The 20,825-nt window shown below is 39.7% G+C and overlaps 3 protein-coding genes across 4 annotated transcripts; all 3 read left to right on the top strand.

The window, feature by feature from the left end:
* Nucleotides 1-712: 712 nt before the first annotated feature.
* LOC117831284 (heat shock protein beta-1-like) lies at nt 713-3,722 on the top strand. Its single transcript, XM_034709909.1, has 3 exons — nt 713-1,411; nt 1,544-1,607; nt 1,810-3,722. The coding sequence occupies exons 1-3, from the start codon at nt 1,018-1,020 to the stop codon at nt 1,967-1,969; spliced, it is 618 nt and encodes a 205-aa protein (XP_034565800.1). The 5' UTR covers nt 713-1,017; the 3' UTR covers nt 1,970-3,722.
* A 2,055-nt stretch (nt 3,723-5,777) lies between these two features.
* Nucleotides 5,778-16,322, top strand: taok3b (TAO kinase 3b). Its single transcript, XM_034710217.1, is given in 10 exon segments — nt 5,778-5,786; nt 6,842-7,120; nt 7,883-8,119; nt 8,242-8,370; nt 8,500-8,703; nt 9,758-9,851; nt 9,854-9,996; nt 10,509-10,721; nt 10,859-11,041; nt 13,863-16,322. Coding segments are annotated over 10 exon segments (1,653 nt in total). The 3' UTR covers nt 14,025-16,322.
* Nucleotides 16,323-18,595: 2,273 nt separating this feature from the next.
* Nucleotides 18,596-20,579, top strand: m17 (IL-6 subfamily cytokine M17). 2 transcript variants are annotated; one of them, XM_034709791.1, is made up of 4 exons: nt 18,596-18,703; nt 18,992-19,106; nt 19,543-19,691; nt 19,821-20,579. In XM_034709791.1, the coding sequence occupies exons 2-4, from the start codon at nt 19,052-19,054 to the stop codon at nt 20,262-20,264; spliced, it is 648 nt and encodes a 215-aa protein (XP_034565682.1). In that variant the 5' UTR covers nt 18,596-18,703; nt 18,992-19,051; the 3' UTR covers nt 20,265-20,579. The 2 variants fall into 2 exon arrangements, with proteins under 2 accessions (XP_034565682.1, XP_034565683.1); XM_034709792.1 differs by lacking the exon at nt 18,992-19,106 and having other exon boundaries at nt 18,609-18,703.
* Nucleotides 20,580-20,825: the final 246 nt, after the last annotated feature.

Genomic DNA, 20,825 nt, shown 5'->3' with positions numbered 1-20,825 from the left:
TGACTCCTCCCCCCTCACAGCAGTTACAGGTATTATAGATTACAATATGAAATTTTAAATAGAGTGCCTGATAGTCTCATTTACTTTTCGTAGTCACAAAGAAGTATCTCTGTTCATTTTAGTCTGGTTCATAACCGCTTAGAACTCCTGACAGTGGCTTTAATTCATCTAATTTTCAGTCTTTTTGAGATGTTAAGCTCTAGAGTTACATGAACTTTATTTTTGCCCCTAAAGGACGCAGATGGAATATCTTGTTCATAAATACCATTCCTATTTGATGGAGAATGTCTTGATTTATGCCTCCAAAGCTGGGGTCATCACTTGTATAATACATCACACATGAGGTCATAGATCCACGTAAAATTCCTCACCAACCCTTAACTTCATCAGTCTTTCACTCCAGTTCTTTTTCCTTGATGTAAACACTTCTTAAATGTTTTATTTCACCCTGCACACTCATCACATGACCATGTTGTTTGGCCTTAGTGTTTTCCTTCAACCTTGCTTTTAGAAACTGGAAGTAACAATGTTGTTTACTGTGTTACTGAATGTCCTGTCCTGGCTGTTCCCTCACATAACACAAGGCTGTGATTTCTGTGCACAAAGGGCTCTAGTATGTGACAAGACTGCAGAGGCCAGAGCTGAATAAAGTGCCCGTCTGTTACCCCCAGAGTCACTCACCAACAACTTGCCACAGACTCTCTAGAGATATAAATACAAATAATTAACATTATCCTCTCCAAGCCCCGGGGCAACCGAGGAGCAACACCACAGCTCATTCTCACCCCTTAGATCACACCTAATACAGGACAAGTAAAATGAATCAGCTGGGTATATAAAGTGCTGGAGTGGAGCATTACAGATTCAAAAGAAGCCTCATCTGTCCTTCGGCTCACTTTCTGTTTCTGCCTTTTGTTTTGTGTCCAGGTCATAAATTCAGCCTTATTTGTGCGGGTGGAGCTTCAGGCTAACAATTTCAGCATCCTTCGCCCTCATTTTGAACGTTTTTTTTTGGATATGGGCGACCAAAATAAAATATTATCCCGTCCTATTTTCCGCCGGGATGTAAGATGGGACCCTTTCCCAAACTGGACTCAACCAACCAGCCGCATCTTCGCACAGGATTTTGGCCTGCCTCCCTTCCTGGACTCCTCTGATCTGGACTGGTTAGACTTCGCGAAGAGGAGGCTGGCGGCTTTCTCCTGGCCTGGGTACGCACAGACTCCTCTTCTGCCTCCGTTAAGCAGTCAGAACCCTGCAGCAGTGAATCCAAAGGGTGTGAGACAGCTGACAGGTGGAGTGTCAGAGATCCGAACAGGGCAAGACAGCTGGAGGATTAACCTGGATGTTAATCACTTCTCACCAGAGGAAATTACTATCACAACCAAGGATGGTTATCTGCAAATATCAGGTATGCTGCACATGCTGGTCTGATTTTCTACAAGGTATTTCTAAAAGGTCAAACTAAAATATTTAAGGTAAGGGAATTTTAATCAAATGAAAATAAACTTTATACACACATGAGCTTGTAGTTTTCTTTTAGGGAACCATGAGGAAAGGCAGGATGAGCATGGATCAGTTGCAAGGTGCTTCACTCGGAAATACAAGTAAGTAGCCTCGAGAATGAAGGATTTTTGTGCCAAACGTCTATCATCTCAGATCTCTGTGTGATTAAATATTATCGCTTTGTATAGAGTGAAAAGTCTTAAGGACAAACATATGGTTAAACACTAAGTGATCCAACACGTTCACTTGTTGATTTGACTTGGTGTGCTAGACGATAATAGACTTCCTCTTCATTTCTCCAAGGCTGCCACAAGGAGTCGACCTGCAGCACATCAGTTCTTCTCTATCCAGTGAAGGAGTTCTGTCCGTAGAGGCCCCCACCCCTGGAACATCCGTCAGCGACACAACCAATGAGCTTGTCATACCAGTTCAGACCAGACAGACGCAGGAGGGTGAAAAGTGACACCAGCAGGCTGGATTCGAATCTACGATCCCATGTAAACAACATTGCGTGAAGCTCATTGGTTTGTAAGCTTTGGTTTAAAGGTAATCATTTGTTGTAGTACAGTGAAGGAGATTTATTGCAAGAACCACATTGTATAAAAAGATGGATGAAATGACAGCTCCCTAAAAGTGATACCAAAACATTTGGAGCTCCTCCAGCTGACTGGCTGCAGCAGAGTCTGCTTCCTTTATGCTAACAGAGAGGACACAGGTCTAACTATAACATCTAAACACACTTAAAGTAAAGTTTTATCATGTATGGTTCTGTCGTTATAGCTAGTTCTTATCACGCTGACTTACGTCCAAGTGTAATTTCTTTTTAAGTGGGGTGTTTTTAAATTATTGGTAGATGGTAAAAAATGGGGTTTAATCTCATGATTGACAGCTCTGTTGACAAATGCAGCTCCTGGCACTGGGTGGGAACCAGAGAAGAGAAAAATGAAACATGATTAAAGCTACCACACGAGTCATTGTTCTTTCCATAACTATGAGTGTGTATTTCACCCTGACATAAGAATCTCCTCAGCTGTGGACTGAACTCATCTGAGGGATCTTGTTGTTTCAAATGTCAGTTAAATGTGTGTTTTGGTTAGCGCAAGGGGCGGTGTCAAAACCTTAGTTCCACTAGCCAATACTCCTGCCCCCACTCTGGCTTTAAATGATCACTAGTAGTCGCCTGTCATTGGGATTATTTTGACTTCACTTTTGTGCAACAGGATGAGGGGGAATGCGTTGTCCGTCTTTATATACAGTCAATCGTAAGAACAAGCAAGATTTCATGCCAAGAGGTACCGTCTAATGCTGACAAAATACTGATCGATATAACACACTTTATAACTGAGTGTCATTTTACCATACCATCACTGATCGATTGATTGGCATGACTTTCTTTTTCTAACAATATATCACACATTTTTTCCCATGTACTGTTAATGTCTGAAAAAATCAACAACAACAAAAGCAGATTAAGTGTGACCTTGCATGAACTAGTGGACTGTAACAGTTAACAATACTGGCCATGAGTGGACATTGAATAGCACTACAGTTTTAAATGTTCTAGATAATAATCAGAGTATTTATATCTTAACATATTCTTACCTGGAGTAAAAAAAGTAATGTGTATTAAGAATAATATTGTTTGTGTGTAACATAGCAATGTGGTAGAAAATGAATTACTATGATTGAGTTTTTTGTGTATCTAAAAATCATAAATTTTTGTTTGTTTGAACTGAAGGTTGCACACTGCTGCATTAAATAAAAAGTCTAATGAAGTTGTTCATCTTCAAAGAGTGTTTTCAACAGCTTCTGACTTATAAATAAAGATTAATTTTTCATTACTGCGTTTCACAACTTAACAAAATACTGATGTCTTGCAGATATGAAGAGGAACCAGATTATTCAGCATTAGTCGTTAAAACATTGCTCTTTTTTAAATCCAAAACGTTGGTCATATGATCCACTAGAGAGCACTGCAGTCCTGTTTGGTTTCATATTTTGAGGCTGCTTTGTTTCTTATTTTAGTGACATCTTTGTTTGAGTTAATTGTATCCTTTTCAAATCTTACAAGTAAGCTTGTATTTTAGTTACAATAATAAAATCAACAAGCTTCTTAAAAGATTTCCCACAAGTGCATTTTTAGAAACCTGTAAACATAATGCACCAAAACAATCTGTTTTAAAACTCACTGTGCTGAATAAAGTTTTCTTTCGGGCTTTTATGTCAGTGTCTATCTCAGTGAAATGAAGGTATTGTGGAATGTGGAGACTACATGGTAATATCATATCAGCTTTAGATCTGGCAGAGTCAGATAGGCTGACAAAGTAACAGTCAGATACTGAGCTGATCTCATGAACGCCACTTGAAAGTCAACAGTGACATCTAGTGCTTCAGCTGAGTATTACATTTGAAGGTAACCAACTTTCTGTTCATAATTCATACAAGTAATATTTACATTATTTAGATATAATATTATATGTGTTTGAAACACATATATTAATAAAACAATGAAACAACAATGTGTTTGTTGATTTGTTGATCATCAAACCAGGACCTTGAGGTTAGAAGCTGACTTTTGGATTCATTATTTTACCCTGAATCCAGTGGTAGTGAAATCTTCAAACCTCAAAACTCAAACTTCAAAAAATTGGGATATGGGACTAGTATCAGCATAAGAGTTATGTGTAAACAGAACTTTCAAAATAGACTACCATGCCTCCTGAAACTATGATACACTTGACACATATTGAAAGGAACAAAAAGGCAAGCACACCATAAATTGATTTTTTGGGAAAATTAGAACATGCAATACATCCCCACACTGGTGTAGACGCAGAGTTGCATCCTGGGAATCATTTAACCCTCACCATACCAGAAGATACATTACATTCAAGTCTTCAGTGGTGCCTCCCTGACTTGGAGGAGGACCCTTTGCCAGACCAGGGAGGTAGGCAGGCTAGACAGGCATGTGGTCCAGCTCCCCCATCCTTTCTGCAGCTCATAGCACAGCAATAATCTAGCCTCTGTCTCTTTTTACACAACAGCAAAGAGCTTACAGCCTCTTGTTGGCTTGTTTGCCTCCTCTTGCTCTATGAATAAGAACTAAATGCAAGAAAACTGCAGTTCCAAAACTGGCCACTTGAGGCAGGCTCTAAAAGTGAGGGAATCCCCACAGAGCTCAATATTCAAATGCCCAAGTTATAGCAATAGTAATTGAAGAAATATGTCTCATGTCTCATAATAATATTATTGAAGCTGCAAGCAGCGTTCAGAGGTTCTTTCCACTTCCACTCAGCAGTGGGACTGTGCTGTAGTTGCCACTGTGTACTGGTGGGTGGTGCTGTCTTTATGACCTAAAGATGTATGTAGATCCGTTTGAACTGAGCGAGTCAGCAAACATGTGAAATCTGGACCAAATGTAACATTATAAATTAGAGTCACTGCTGCCTTTAACCAGAAAGTGATACATTATATGTTGAAGTAGTTAGGACAGGACAATCATCAAATATGTGAACTTTGGATCAACTTCGACATCTACTATACAGTTAAAAATGATATAAGTAATGAACACATGAACAAGTGACTGTTGTGTCTGGTTGTGTTACGTACCAGTTAATATTGAGCATATTACCTTCAGTAGATGCCAGACAGAAGGCCCTGGTTTAAAGGAGCCAGCCAACTAACTGCGTATACAAGCCATCCTCCGATGTGAACAGCTGGCAGCAAAGTGTTGTTTAGCCGCTTCACTTTGTCATCAGTCAGCCACGCACTATGTCATGCCATAGATCAGCTGCTTGGGTCAGAAAGTGACATGGCAAGCTGAACTTAAAACAAACTTTACTTATCAAAACAATGCAAACATGAAACACGCTGATGTTGTTCTAGACCATTCACACAAATATTCCTGGTCTCTGTATGGACCTGATTGTGTTCTGTTCAGCCGGATAGCTGTGAATGGTAACACTGAATATAAGAATAATCACTTTGGTGGTGGTCATCTTTTCCTACCCTGGCAAGTCTTTTCGGGAAATTGCTATGAAAAATGACATGCTTGGGCAATGTGATTGTATGTAGAACTTTCCAAATTTTTTTTTACCATCCAATTCACAGCTGAATCCTTTCTATTCATAAGACTGTCTATCCCGCCAAACAATTACAGTACATAACACCTTATAGGTATAAACTCAAGTTTAACCTGCGCTTATTTTAACTTGGTATGTACTCATTGTGCATAGTGCAGGCAAGATGAAGCTAAAAATGTGTAATCCAACATGGTGAAAGTAGGTTAAGTTATAGTTGCATATTTGGGAGTTGATTTGAAATCATGCCAGAAACTAGGTGTGCAAAAACTGATATGCTGTTACCTACTGTAAAGGACTGAGCCCTGAAAGCCCCATAAGGAGATCATTCTATCTCCTAACAAGAAAGTTATCCTGTGTGCACAAGAACGTACAAAATGTATTTACTCATCTCATGTTGGCACTATTGGTATCATGCTTTAATGTGTTTAGCATTACCAGATGGTGCACCTGTCCATAGCAGTCTATGAGCACTTAAGCCCTTGTATCAATTGATTTTAACCTCCTGAACACTATCCCCATAGACTTTATTACTTAAGCAATTATAACTTATCTCATGAAATAACTAAATCACAGACACATGACTCAAACATGTAAAACTGATCCTGAATACTTCTCCTAAGTATGACACTCAGCTGTAATTTCTACTATAAACTGGGATGATACATTACAAGCAAACACACCAAAGTGATGATAAAATATGAAGAATAAAAGGGGAAGATAGCATGAGATGTGCCTGTAGTATTGCGGTGTCTCTTTAAAGGAAGGGGGAGTGTAGAAGAGGGACAGAGGAAAGAGATGAATAGAAGGCACCAGAACCACCTACCATGACCAAGTGCGCTGTAAATGTAGGACAGAAATTCGAGTGGAATACAAACGGATCATCAAGCGACATATCAAGCGAGGGAAAACCATGTTTGGATGTGCCTTATCTGAATCTGATCTTTTTAAATATGCTACCACATGCGATCATTGGAACACAGGGAAAGTGTTTTTCCTCCCCACCATTTCTTGCATTCTGAAACGGAGAAGGAGAGTGGCAGTAAAATACATCCCTGTGCTATCTTTCTCCGATTATCAATGGTAGGCATTGCATAATTCACCCTCTTTCTACCGGAGCCGTTTGGTTCCTCCTCTCTGGGAAAAGGGGGGACGCCGGAAAAAAAACGTCTACATCCAGAAGCTGCCTTCTCGGTGGTGCCTGCAATTGTTTGGCTATGTCCTTTTCTCTCGTAGGAAGAACTTGCAGCCAGTAGCAGGGGATCAAGGATGCATTTAAAGCTGGATGTGTGCTGCATTCAGGGAGATTCGGCAATAACAGCAGCTCTAGCAGAATCGGCAAGTGCGGAGGGCCTGGGAAGCACCCAGCCCCACTATCTCCTCCTTTTCCTCCCCCCCTGCAGGACCATGCTTGCGTGAGGGATGAGGCTGTGCACAGGGACACCAGGCCAGAGCTGCGGCCTACTTCTCATAAGAGCCGGTCTCTCGACTGCAAGACCTGTGAACACATTGCCACCATCAAATCAGCATCTTTGGTACGCAGCTCCCTCCTCTTCCCTCCGTGTGCATTAAAACGCGCGCGTCTGCGTCTGTGTGTGTTAGTGTGTGTTTGCGCGCGTGTGCTTGTGAGTGTATGTGCGCGTGCTGGCGGCGGGGGGTGAGGAGAGGAGGGGAAGGGGTGTCTGTGTTCTCAGCTGTACATCTGTAGTCATGGCAACCAGATCCTGTTAATGGATGTCATTTTTTCCATCCTCAGCTTCCCTCTCTGCCTCTGCTTTTTATGTGTGTGCGTTGCATTTATATCCTTTCCATATAAATCTCAGCCTGATGTCTACAACCGGTTTTGATTTTGTCAGGTTGTGAATGCTGCATTTCTCCATCCTTTCTCATGAAAATTGTACATGCAGTCTATTTCACAGATTGGCCTGGATATTGGCTAAAATTGGTCTCATCTACTAGACATGGCAGCAAAGAGAATGATTAAATTGCAATGCCTGTTTTAAAATTAAGATTGTACTCTTATTAAGAATAAAAATGATTGATTAACTTTACATTTTGTGTGACATTAACCTTTGAAACCATAGCTACAGTCACCCCTGAAGGATTGTCAGACATCTGAATCATCCCATATTAAGTTGTGAGGTGATTATGGATGTGTACAAATCTACAAACTGACTACTCAGTAGTGTTTGCACCGTACAGCATGCAGTCCTTTCTTTCCATGTCCACCGAGGCAGTAGTTTCTCTCTGTCAGTTCCCTACCTTTTACATCCTGCTCCCTGTGTTCCCCTGCCCAGGTCATCAGGTAGATCCAGGAGCATGAGCAGGACTTTGAGCTGCGGGAGCAGATGTCTGGGTATAAGCGCATGCGGCGGCAGCACCAGAAGCAGCTGATCGCCCTGGAGAACAGGCTAAAGGCTGAGATGGATGAGCACAGGCTCCGGCTGCAGAAGGAATTAGAGACACATGCGAACAACACTTACATTGAGCTGGAACGACTGGCCAAACGACACGCTGCTCAAGTTGACAAAGAGGTACGGTCTGGACAGCAGAAGGGGGGGGGGGGGGGGGGGGGGGGCACGCACTCCAAGCCAAACTTGGCTGTTAAAAGATCAGTGAAGGGTGTTACTTTGAATTCTTGAATGTTTCTTCACAGATGAAGTCATCAGCAGCAGAAGAGAGGAGGATCCAGCAACAGATTGTTGCTCAGCAAAAGAAAGAGCTGACTTCTTTCTTGGAGACTCAGAAAAAGGAGTACAGGCTTTGCAGAGATAAGATCAAGGAGGTCAGTGTCGTGAAGAATTAACGTTTATGGACTCATACATTTTGATTTGTTGAGAATAAAACCAGTTTAACATGATTTTCTTCATTTCGTACACATCCCTTCGTATTGTTACCTGTGTGTTTGATAAAGGAGATGGGTGAAGAGCCTTGTACACCTAAGGAGGAAAAACAGGAGCGTCTGTCCAGGCACAAAGAAACAATGCAGCGCTCTCAGGCGGAGGAGGAGGCTCACCTGCTGGCCCAGCAGAGGCTGGTGTATGACCGGAGCTGCAGGGCCCTCAAACGCCGGAGTCTGATCAGGAGGCACGAGTTTGAACAGGAGCAACTAAGAGAGGTAAGGTCATCTCAGGGCAACAGTGGTTCAGTGGTCGGGTCAAACATATCTCAATCAGGAGGTTGGTTGGTTCAATCCCAGCTCCTGCAGACACGTGGAGTGACCTGGGCAAGTCTCTGAACTCCAAATTACTTTTGGGTTGTCGGACTACTGCTGAAGTAGATGTTCGAGCACAACAGCATCTTGCACAATGAATATCTTAAAATTAAGAGCAGATAACACGGAATAAGATTGATTTAAAAGTCAGGCAACACGGTTTTGACTTATTGGTACTCCTATGAATCTTCTGTCAATTTTTTTTTGTTAAATTCATTGATAACTCTTGCAGCCTAAAATTTCTTTACACTGCTACCTTGACCAACTTTCCAAATATATGACAATTTAACCATCTAACACCTAAAAAAAATTAAATCCCCAAACTGGGAACCTGGAACCAACAACATTTTTGGATTTTTTATGACTTTAAATCTACACTCTCAAAGCTGATAATGGTCTTTAAAAACAGCACATTCCCCCATAAAAGAAATACTTTATATTTTCCTATCTACAAACATTAGAAAGCATTGAGAAGCAAAATTCATAGGCTAAATTTATCACATTTAGCAACTCAATTTTAGGCCTTTATATCCTAGTTTGAGCTTAGCATCATGGGCTAACAATTTTATTTGAAACCTATTATTCTCACAAACTGTTGATAATAAATGTCATCCCCATAAGTGTTTAAGTAAACACTGCATTTCTGAAATAAGTTAGCATAAAAAGAAGGCTGCTAGTTTAGCTTAGCGGCTAAAGTGTGTGCTCCACATACAGAGGTTACAGTCCTCGAGCCTTGATCCAGCCTCAGCCCTCTGCTGCATGTCATCCTCCACTCTCTCTTCCCGTCTCTTGCCTCTCTTCAGCCGTCCTTTCAGATTGAGGTAAAAAGTTTATGGGAAGTACAACAGAAGAAGACCGGACACAGAGCTCTGAGGAACACCAGTCATGATGTCTTGTGTTAAACTTGCAGTTCAAATCAGTCGTTTAAAACAGACTCTTAATGGTTTCTTTGTAACAGGAACTGAACAAGAAGAGGACCCAAAAAGAGATGGAGCACGCACTAATGATCCGACAGGACGAGTCCACGCAGGACATGGAGCACAGGCAGCTGCAAATGCGCAGAAGCTGCGGATTGAGCTCATGCGGCTGCAGCACCAGACAGAGCTGGAGAACCAGGAGGAGTTACAACAGCCGCGGGCAGAGAGAGCTACACAGGAAACACACTCTGGAGCAGCGGCAGAGCCCAGAAACCTTAAGGTGCACACATCATGATATCCAGTTACCTTTGTGCCATGTTTTATGAGAGTACAACACATGCTTAACTTGTATTCTTACTCCAAACAGCCAATCAGAAGTCTGTTCAGAAAGACATCTATAATGCTGCTAGATGAATAGCTTTGTCTGAAACATTTTTGTGATATCTTTTACAAATTTAATTGTTCCTCCTCTATTTTTGATCAATCTTTTTCTAATTGTTTTGACTACAGAGGAGAGAAGTTTAAAGCTCACTTTCTGTATGATAACTTAATGTTCTAGGACATTAAATGCCAATACCTCAATGAATGAATGATCTACCAATGCATATGGATTGTTTCTTGGCAGCCAGGTCAATTTAAGAGAAACAATGTCAGGGAGTTCCTGTAAAATTTGATTTTCTGTTTTGTAAAACTAATTTGCATCAGTTTTTTAGTCAAAATGAAGCAATGCAAAACGTATTGAACATAAAAGAACAGAACAATAACATTCATGTGTCTTTTAACCTGCTGTAGGCTCTGGAGATGCAAATAAAGAAACAATTCCAGGACACCTGTAAGGTACAGAACAAACAGTACAAGGCTCTGAGGAACCATCAGCTCGAGGTCTCTCCCAAAGGCGACCACAAGAATATCCTGAGGAGCCTCAAAGAGGAGCAGACGCGCAAGCTGGCTATCTTGGCGGAGCAGTACGAGCAGAGCATCAACGAGATGATGGCCTCACAAGCGGTAAAGAGATCCTCTAATGCCACAGTTTGTTTTCCAAATCTTTTGCAAAAGTTGTTGGCCTGCAGTTGTAAAACTAAAGCCTAACCTGTGCTCGCTGCTAATGTGTTTGTAACTTCGCTGTGTCTCTGGGTCTGTAGATGCGATTAGATGCTGAGCAGGAAACAGAGTGCCTGGCTCTGAAGCAGCAGCTGAAGCAGGAGATGGAGCTCCTGGATGCCTACCAGAAAAAAACCCAGTCACAGATGGAGACCCAACACGAGCGAGAGCAGCAGAAACTCGAGCAGAAGATCTCCATACGCAGAGCGCACCTTGAACAGAAGGTAGGTTTAAGATCAAAGCAAAAAAATGAAATATAGACACGCGCGTTGAAGCCATTCTAAAATATTTTACATAACTGCAGCATCATGTCATACTCCGTCTAAAAAATAGGACCCCATGATAGGGTAAACTTAAAAATGATAAAAATCAACATTATTTATGACAGTAAGATTTATTATGTGCCATCACAGTTGAAGGGTTAGCTTCAGTGTTCTCTCAGCCTGCCTCCATCAAACTGGAAGAACAACCCCATCTTGTGACTGGAGGTGCCATAAACTGACATCACTTAACTTTTGACTGTATTTTAACTTTTACCTGAGCTGCGTCATCTTTTTGCATTGCATTTATTGGCTATCATTTCTAGAATTCTACGGGACTGTAATGTGATGGTGGATATTAATGTTGAAAAAAAACATGGAAAGTGTTTGACATAAGCTTGGGGTTCCAGTTCTTTTATGTAATGATTAAAAGAAAAGTAACCAGTTTGCTCTCAGTACACTATTTATTAATACATGCTTGGAAATAACGAGACATGAGAGCTCTGACATGAGGAGGAGAAGCTGTTCTGTTCATTTAGCTCAACTCAAGCTAGCAATTTTTTTTCAAGGGAGTGCTTATGATTTAGTGCTCACTGAAAGTCAGAAATGAGAAACATAAATGAGAGGTGAGTAGGAAATTGTCATGAGCAGCCTATGTTAGAGACTTTGCGAAGAATCCAGTGACAGAGGCAGTCTACAGCTCCTGCTGTTGAAGAGCAATGTGCACGTGACACAACACTGGTACCAGAAGTTTATCACATTTATCGTCTCAAACCCACAGGGCTCTTTTTTTTTTTACCACCTTTGCCCTTTGTGGAGGGATACAGTTTTGTAAAAAAAAAAATATTTATAGTTTAAAGTACTAAATGCTGCACAACAGCATTCACTTATGCTGCATCTGATGTTATCCTATTTTATAGTGCTTGTTTTCAGCCATATGGGGGTGTGGTCACTTTTGCAAAGTGATGTTTGACTACTCTTATCCACTAACATATCAAACATTTCTGTGTATCTTAAAACTAGCTACCTAGCTCCTCTTAAAATACAAACATTTTTAATAATTTAAACACCGACAGGGGATCAGACTGAACATGACTAAGCTGGGCTTTCTGCTGTATCAAAGCTGTGACCCCACTTTATATGCACTCCTCGATCTAAAAACACATACACAACGAAAGCAGTCAAATCCATTTGAGACTTTGAAGTCATTTAAAAATTGAAAGATTTCTCGCGCTCTGGTTTATAACAGTAGAAAGACAAGTTGAAAGTAATGAATGAATAACAAGAGAGAAAAATGTGTGTGCTTGTTTACAAAACACATCGAATTAAAAGAATGAATTACAAAATAAACTTCTGATAAAAACAAGTAAATTAAGTTTGTTAAATTTTTATATTTGCAATCATAATCTAAGAATAGAAGGAATTTAAGAAATTTTGCAAGAGGGGGGTCCCTGCCAGAGGCTCGTGCTGGCTCATGCTAGGAAACTAGCATGTCCAATATCTAGCTATAAAGTAGAGTTATACATATCTTTGTCCATGCAGGAACAGTGAAACAAATGTTTGATTAATTTAATGACTCTTATGACTCTAGTGCCACGAGGTTGATTTGTGCTGTTGTGGGGGAAATGTTCAATAACGGATGGATGTCTATAAATCTAGCTCGACATACTCAGGGTCAGGGGCTTTTATTGGGTCAAAATGTCTCCAATACTCCAATATCTTTCCGAATACCTTCATAACTAATTACATTACTATCAGCTAAACTCTAAGTACCAGTTAACAAATGTTAGCATTTTAACAGGCTAAACTCTGAGGTGGTAAAGGTTACCTGTGTACCTCTGAGATTGTTAGCATGCTAGCATTTAGCTTAAATGTATTGCCTCAAATGACCTCTGGCATTGCTTTTATTGTTTTCCTCTGACTTTATTAAAAGCCAATGCTTCTAAAATGTAAGTACTTACCCTTCACTCATACTGGGTTTGGCGTGCACATATGATGAACTTAGAAAACAGAAGTTAGCATTGGTGTAACTTGAAGAGAAGAAGTGTTTCCTCCATAACGGGGTAATGCATGAACACAAACACAATGTTTGTTTGTTTGTTTGTTTGTTTGTTTGTTTGTTTGTTTGTTTGTTTGTTGAAGAGCAAATTAAGAGACTTAGAAATGTATTTTTTCTTTAAATTAAATCTTAAATGTGAACTGAATGACACAGGAGAGCTACTGGAGTGTTCTAAATTGGAAAGAGTTCATCAACAAGGGAGTTTTGGCTAGCATGGTTCAGTATAGTTCATAGTTCACTAGCAAGGACCAAACCGTCAACAGGATGATGATTTTTTTGTCTTTATTAATTTCTTAGCTGGACTTCTATTGTTGAACTTATTGCCATTGTTTTTGGGAAGCCGCTTTGAGATCCGTTGTAGAACCTCTGCTCCATTAACTCCCTCAGGGCCCTCTGAACAGGAGGACAAAGCTTAAAATACAAGGAGAGAGAGAGGAAAGGGTGGGAGGCAGGGGTGCAGGAGGCAAGAGTGAAAGAGGAGGAGAAGGTTAGGTTCGGATTCATGCCATTAGAGGCACTGTTCCTGAAACTTTGCTATCAAACAAAGCATTGCTAAATATCATGGTAATATGCTGGTTGGATTTTGAACATGCTGGCTGCAGGCTGCAGTGTCTAATTTTTCAAAGATTTTTAATGGACTTTTACATCTAGGTATAGTTACAGGGTGACTTTATGCTTAATTAGTGTCCACGTAGAAATAACTCTTGTGTAATTTTTCAATTCCAGATTGAAGAGGAACTGGCGGCCCTTCAGAAGGAGCGTACTGAAAAGATAAAGCACTTGTTGGAGCGTCAGGACAGAGAAATGAACACTTTTGACAGTGAAAGTAGAAGCCTGGGCTTCGGCAGCCTGGGGTCTCTGGACTTCCCCAAAGAAGACAACAGATGAAAGTGGATTTATCTCTAGAGGACAACATATCCGTGCCGCTTCTCACGTCCACTCGACCGTTTGTCACATCCACAGTGACAAAGCTGGATAACTCTATTCTCTCTATTGCTTTTTCTTCTCTCTTAGATATCGCATCTTTGACTCTAGGTGTTAACGTGCAATGAGAACTTCTTTTTTGAAACTTGAAGGGGGAAAGTCAAACAAAAGACAACAACATGTCAATAAAACTCAAACCTAGTCAATGTAACTCCAAACTTATGTGTTTCAAAATAACAGACTCTTTCCTCCATGCCATTTCCTCCTTTTTGGTATGAATAAATCAGGAAATTTTAGTAAAATTGGCACTTTGATATGTTTAAGTAGAACCCATCATGTTCGTATGATGCTAAATGTGTGTGCTACATGGAGGGACATTGTGGAATGTGAGCTGCGGACTCCCCCGTGGTGTTAAGCTGCTTTGTCTTTTTTAAATTAATTTGATTTTAGTTTCTTCTAATTATTTAATGCTCTGAATGTGAATATTACTGTATGGGGTCACTGGAAAAAGTCAGACTTTATCTGTTTTTCTTTTCGGTCATACTTCCATATTGTGCTTATGCATACAGTATACTGTGGTCCCTCACTTTCATAGGCAACCGTTCTTACCTTTTCTTTCATTTGATATGTAGGATCAATTGGCGTTAGCTTGATCAACCCATTTATCTTCTCACAACTCAAGATCCCACTTGGTAAAAACTGCTTATAATTGCATGCACTTTAAGGACAAATTCAGGTTGTGAAGTGAAGCATGAATCTGTCAGAGATTTTAGCTGTTTGTAAATAAAAGCATTTTTTTTTGTTTCGTTTAAGCCTATGGATACTGGACATAAGCGCCATATTTGATATGATAATTTCACAAATGCCTTTCTTTAAGTTGTGCCTGAAGCAGATTTAAGTTACGTGTTTGTTCTATCTATATTTGATTTATTTGTTTACTTACTGAGGCCGGCACCATTTTCTTTTGGTTTCATCTAAACTTGTGAATCATTTAATGTTCACTAATCAAAGTTCTTGTAAAGGAAAAATGGTGAGAATTGTGCTGTATAACTTTTGATATGAATATTTGTACATGAGAATATAGCTAGAACATACAGAGACGTTGGTCTATTACTGATAACAGAGCTTAACGATAAAGACCTTGCTTCATTTTTGTTTTATAATATAGAGATATGGTCATACGATAGCTCAATATATTGCTAAGTCGAATCACTAGACTCTCAGATTGTATAAATGCTGGTGAATGGAACCACAGACTTCTTATGATATCTTCTTATAAGCAAACACAACAACATGTGGGTCCAGATTGCATTTGAGTAATTAGTGTCTAATGATCAGATTTACATATTTTTTGCCATGTTCATTATGGTCATTGAACAGGTTGCACAATGTTTCCATTCCTACTGAATGGAAAGATAATTGTTTGGTGCTTAATTTCTAATACCACCTTTAGCCTTGTAGTTTTCTGTCTTGGAGAGACGATTGATTTTTACAAAATGTAAACATTCTTAGACCCCCTTTGAGTCAAAATACTGATAAGTTTTTCAAACACTCATGACGTATTTAGGGTACCCCATGCAGTGAAACCCTCTAAAATGAAGTATATGTATGAAAAAATAAATACTATTTTATCACGGGTCAGTTTTTTGAAACATTGTTTAATGTGGTGGTCTTGAATGCAACCCTGTTATGTTTGGCAGGATCTGTACCTGTTTTTATTTTACATTTTAAAGCCACAACTTGTATTAATGTTTGATCATTTTCCTCACAGGGCTGCAAGGTGGAAGACGTCCCCTGAATTAAAGTATTTTAAACGGAGGAATTACAATGACGTTGAATTTCTGATGGCAATATATGCTCTTGTTTTACACGTAGAAACCTAAATTCTGAATTTGTTATGTTTGACCAGAGTGTGTTCTGAACTTTGAATGGCTCCTCTAGATTTTCCAGCCTTTTACATTTTCACAAACTTTCTGAAAATTTGATGAAAACGTTTCTCATATGCAGTACGGCCTTTTGTCTGGTCACATATAACTGAAGCCTTTGCGGACAAATGGTTCCATAAATAAAAGTGCTATTGGGGTGCTTGAATGAGGTTTGCCTGAGAGCTTCAGAACAGTTATGAACCTTACAATTTGTGTGAATTTTACGTTACTACAGAGATGTATTTAGTTAGAATAAAAGGGGACTTTCCTAAACAACCTTATTCACCATTTCCTGTGCAGTTCAAAGACAAAATAAAAAGAGATTCTGTTGAAAAAAGGAGGCTCGATCGACATCCTGCATCAAATGACAATGCATTTCATATTGCATGTGGTCTGGTTTCCTTGTAACACCCTCTTGTGTGGTCTAGGAGTTCTCACTTTTGCTTTTATTTGGTTTAAAATGGCTGCTGTGACCTATATTGTGCTGCTTATGATGATTTACTGTAAATCCACATACAAACATGCAGGTCAAAGATAAATTGTGAAAATTGGAACATAAAAGAGGAACAAGAGGTGAGAAGGAAGTTGCATTCAACAGCATGCAGTGTTTTCTCAGTTTCCTATAACATTTCAGGTTTTGATTTGAGTGTTGATTTTGAGGCTGTTTTTCTTTGCATGCCTGTATTGTGACTGCTGGCAGGAATCTCACTGATGTTTCCTTGAATTGCCAACATCTGCAGCAGTTGCCCTACCGACCACAACCCCTTTTATTATCCCCTGGGGCAACTGGAAAGCCCCGAGGGTGGCGGAGGAGCGGTTAGCCTGAAGTACCTGTAGTAGTGCTGATGGGGGGATGTGGTGTGTTGAGTTCCCCCAGCCATTTCAGAAGTAGTTGGTGGTTTAACAGCAATGTGGCACACTGTGGATGGTTGAAACCAGCTTAAAACACAGGTCATCTTTAAAAATGTTGGAAATAATGTCAGTTCTTTTACTATGAAGATCCAGTCATCTAATCTTTCACTGACCATGTTCACATGGCAGCTATTTTCCTCTAACATCAGACTGGGTGGGAAGCTCAAATGCTGGTCTAATATTGTTGTTGGTCCTTTAAACATATGGTATCCATCTTATTATAATTTTAGTGCATCTCTGTTGATCAGCAACTGTACAAAATTTGGAGGGGTATTAGCCTATATTTAACACATTAAACACATTTCATGATCTATTAACAACTGTAAGGCAACAACTAATGTTAGCATTCATCCACTCATTAGCTAATCTTACTGTTCCCCAGCTAGCCACACTGTCATATAGAAAGTAACTGAAAGCCCCTTAAACCATTTGTTAGGGTTACACACTACAATAGAAAGGCCTAAGTTCCTAGCTGATGTAAAACTAGTAGCTAATAAGTTGAAGTCTGTCATTTCCCTTTGAAAGATGGCCCAGAGTCCCTCCTGACTTTAGCTACCCCTTGTCTTTTTATTTTGCAATAATTCAGAAGAGGTGAAATAATAAATATTGTCAAATTAGCTTACATTCAAAGTGGAATATATTAGCCTAAGAACATCAGTATTTGAGGTGTCTGCCCTGAGTGCAACATCAAAGGATAATGGCTGCTGTGTAAATGAGTCAAACTAACCACTAACTGATGCACAAAGCTTGCTTTAAAGTGTCATCATTTCTAAAGATGAGTGTATACTGATTAGACAACACTTGAGAAACACACTTCTTTTTTTTTCATGTTTACATAATCTTCCTCACTCACCACCAAAACATGTCACTTTAGGATGCTACCCCATCATCATATATGTCATCATGAAGTCACCCCTCTGATATCGTGAGCAGGTCAGAGGCATAAACTTGTGGCATCATCTCGCTGACACATAGCCTACATTAGCTAAGCAAAAGCCTCCTATTCACGCACTTGTAAAAGTTTCTGATTGAGAAATGCATTTCCTGTGACCCTGCCTGCTTCCTGCACGAATGCCTGCATGGAAAATAACATTGCAAAAAGAAGTACTCGTGGCCAGAGCAGTGGTGGCAGTTAAAGTGACAAAATCCAGTTGGTCTGTTAACAAAAAAAAGGAAGAACTAAAAAGAAAGGTAAAAAAACTACCTGTCTGAAGTTGCTTAAAAGGCATTTCAGATCCTCGGCCTAACTCAAAAACACACTTTTCTGGCTGAAAAGAACGAGTTTTCAGGGATGTACCCTTAAGACTGCCCTTCTATTCTCTTATTATTTTAATACCAACTTTGTTGGTTTTAACCTCTGGGCAACAATCATGCATCAATCAATCAATCTATCTTTGTTTGTATAGCGCCAAATCACAACAAACGTTATCTCAAGACGCTTTTACAAACATAGGAGGTCTAGACCCCTCTATGTCAAATTATGAACAGGGACCCAATAAATAAAGCTTTTTTTTAAACATCCAAGTAACACCCATTCTCACAGATTACAAAAATATGTTTATTTTAAAGGACATAATAATGCTTTTATTTGACATTTTCAAAAGCTTTTCACATGCTTAGGTGCAATTTCTCTCCATATGTTGAAAGGAAAAAAGAACAGTTCTCACCTTCTCCCCTACAGTCCCTAGAGGGCGCTATAGAGGCATGTGAGTTAACTGTGTCAAAAGGTGGCATGACCTCAAGTCCTGCAATTATTTCCAGGCATGTCTCACATCTGACTAAATTCAACAGAAAATGTCCCTTGAGGTATTTAAAAACAGATTTGTGTGTATATACTCCTACATTTACATAAAAAGGAAGTGCTATTATATATGCTTAACAGTATGGTCACACATGATATCAAAAAGATATCATCCCAACATGCCTGCACATAGTCCAGACATGTAGGGACGTTGCCCATTTGTTTTAATACAGGGGGAAGAAAAAATGCACATGTGAAAAAAAAGGAGGAAATTCTGGGAAATTTGGTTGCCTCACAAAGTGCACGTCATTTCCTCCTATGACAAATGTGTGTGGTTTCTGTCTTTCAAAAAGTTTTAAAAGGAGTGTGATTATGACAAGTCCTCGCAATTTGCCTGTGATACCGAGAGGAGAATGAATGGTCATGTAAAGAGTATGCATTTTGGACAGTTTATGGAACCAGTAACAAGTAAGTTTCATTACAAATACTAATCTGTTTTAAAGTAAATAGACACAACTTCATATACTTTTGAAGTTGTGCATGCATTTTTTGTCACTTTTTGTGTGATATGCCTGAAATCTGACTTAGATATCAGACCCAGTTATACTACTGAACCTTTTATTTATTTTAACAATTTTAAACAATTTTTAATTCTTAGTGATTGATATTTTTTCAACCAATGAGAAGTCAGTGTTGCTCAGCTTCTAAACATACATCAACAGTACTTTGATGTAAAAATAATTTCAATTTATAGAATATCTGCTGCCTGGTTTCTTCTCATGCTCTGAGTAAATGAAGAATCTATTTTTATCCCTCCTGCCCTGCTCTTGTGGTTTTTCAATGAAGTTCCCCTCACCAAGGGGATGTAGGATAACCTAAACTAACCAGTTTCCTTTCTCCTCAGCATTACTCTCTCTGCTGCTGCTTATGGCTGTTGATTCAACACGGATTGTGGCGGCGAGCAGAAACCAGCAGTGTGGGAATTCTCTGCAACAGACTCTTAAGCTTACAAGACTCATACAGAAGGAATCTGTTGACTTAATCAAAACATATGTGAGTGCAGACAAATCTGCTGCATCTTGGTTTGCAGTGTTGACCTTTTTACCTTTTTATATGCTGACTGTACATGTTCCTCCCTAAAACGTCTGGATTTAATATGTTTTATGCTTTTTTCATCTGCAGAAAGCCTCTCAAGGAGAAATGTCAGAGCTTCTCTGCAAGGTGTCTGTCCCCATCGTCCCTGACCCCAAAATCTCCGGCATGGATACCTCAGAGAAAATAGTGAGCATCTACACACACCTCCAGGCCTTCCTCCCACATTTGAAACGCGTGTACGAGCAGCAGACGGACTTACAGTTGCCCACCAGCCCGGTGCTGGACGGGCTGACCCGTGTCAGCGCTCACAGCAGAAACCTGGCTGCTCTCATAAACATCTTCTATCAGAGTCTCTTCCCGAATGTTCCCATACAGGAGCCGGCAGGGGGGCCGACAGCACTACCTCCACCTCAGAACGTGTTCCAGCAGAAGGTCTATGGATGTGTGGTGCTGAAAACATACAAAGAGCTCTTAGCAAATGTTTCCAAAGAGCTGAGGACTCTGAAAAACAACAAGTGCAAGAGGATATAAACAAACACGCTCTACTTCTGAGGATGACCTAAGGCTGGCCTTAGACGATCAATATCATCAAAACTCATACTCATATGTTTGATAAAGACTTAAATATAAAAGTGAGTATGAAGGTGGCTGGTACATCAGAGTAATGACGTCTATTTATGGTATTTAATATTTATTTTTCATGGTTCTCATAAAAAGAATGTTGTTCATCAAAGGTCAAGAATGTAAAGGGAAATGTGCTCAAGTTGTCTCATATATATTTGTTCCTATTTGTTGACACAAATTTATTGGCTGTAAAAAACTATTAAAAGATCATGTACAGCTTTACTTATTTTGGATTCTCATTCATGTATTTAGTTTAATAATGTGCAATTTAAGCAACATGAGAGTGTTCAATCTGACATTTTCAGGCATTGCTAGGTCTTCTAAAAGCCGGGTTTCATTTGTAACAATATATAAACTATAGGTTTCACTGGTTTTGATAAGTGTAGAGCAAGACAAAAATAGTGTATTTCATTCTCGAGGCATCATGTGCTGTGTTTTGCACAGACTTAGTCGATCAACAGGGCTTAA

The sequence above is a fragment of the Notolabrus celidotus genome, chromosome 19 (assembly GCF_009762535.1).
Source record: "Notolabrus celidotus isolate fNotCel1 chromosome 19, fNotCel1.pri, whole genome shotgun sequence".
NCBI classification, from domain to species: domain Eukaryota; kingdom Metazoa; phylum Chordata; class Actinopteri; order Labriformes; family Labridae; genus Notolabrus; species Notolabrus celidotus.
This window is presented reverse-complemented; position numbering and strand designations above follow the sequence as displayed.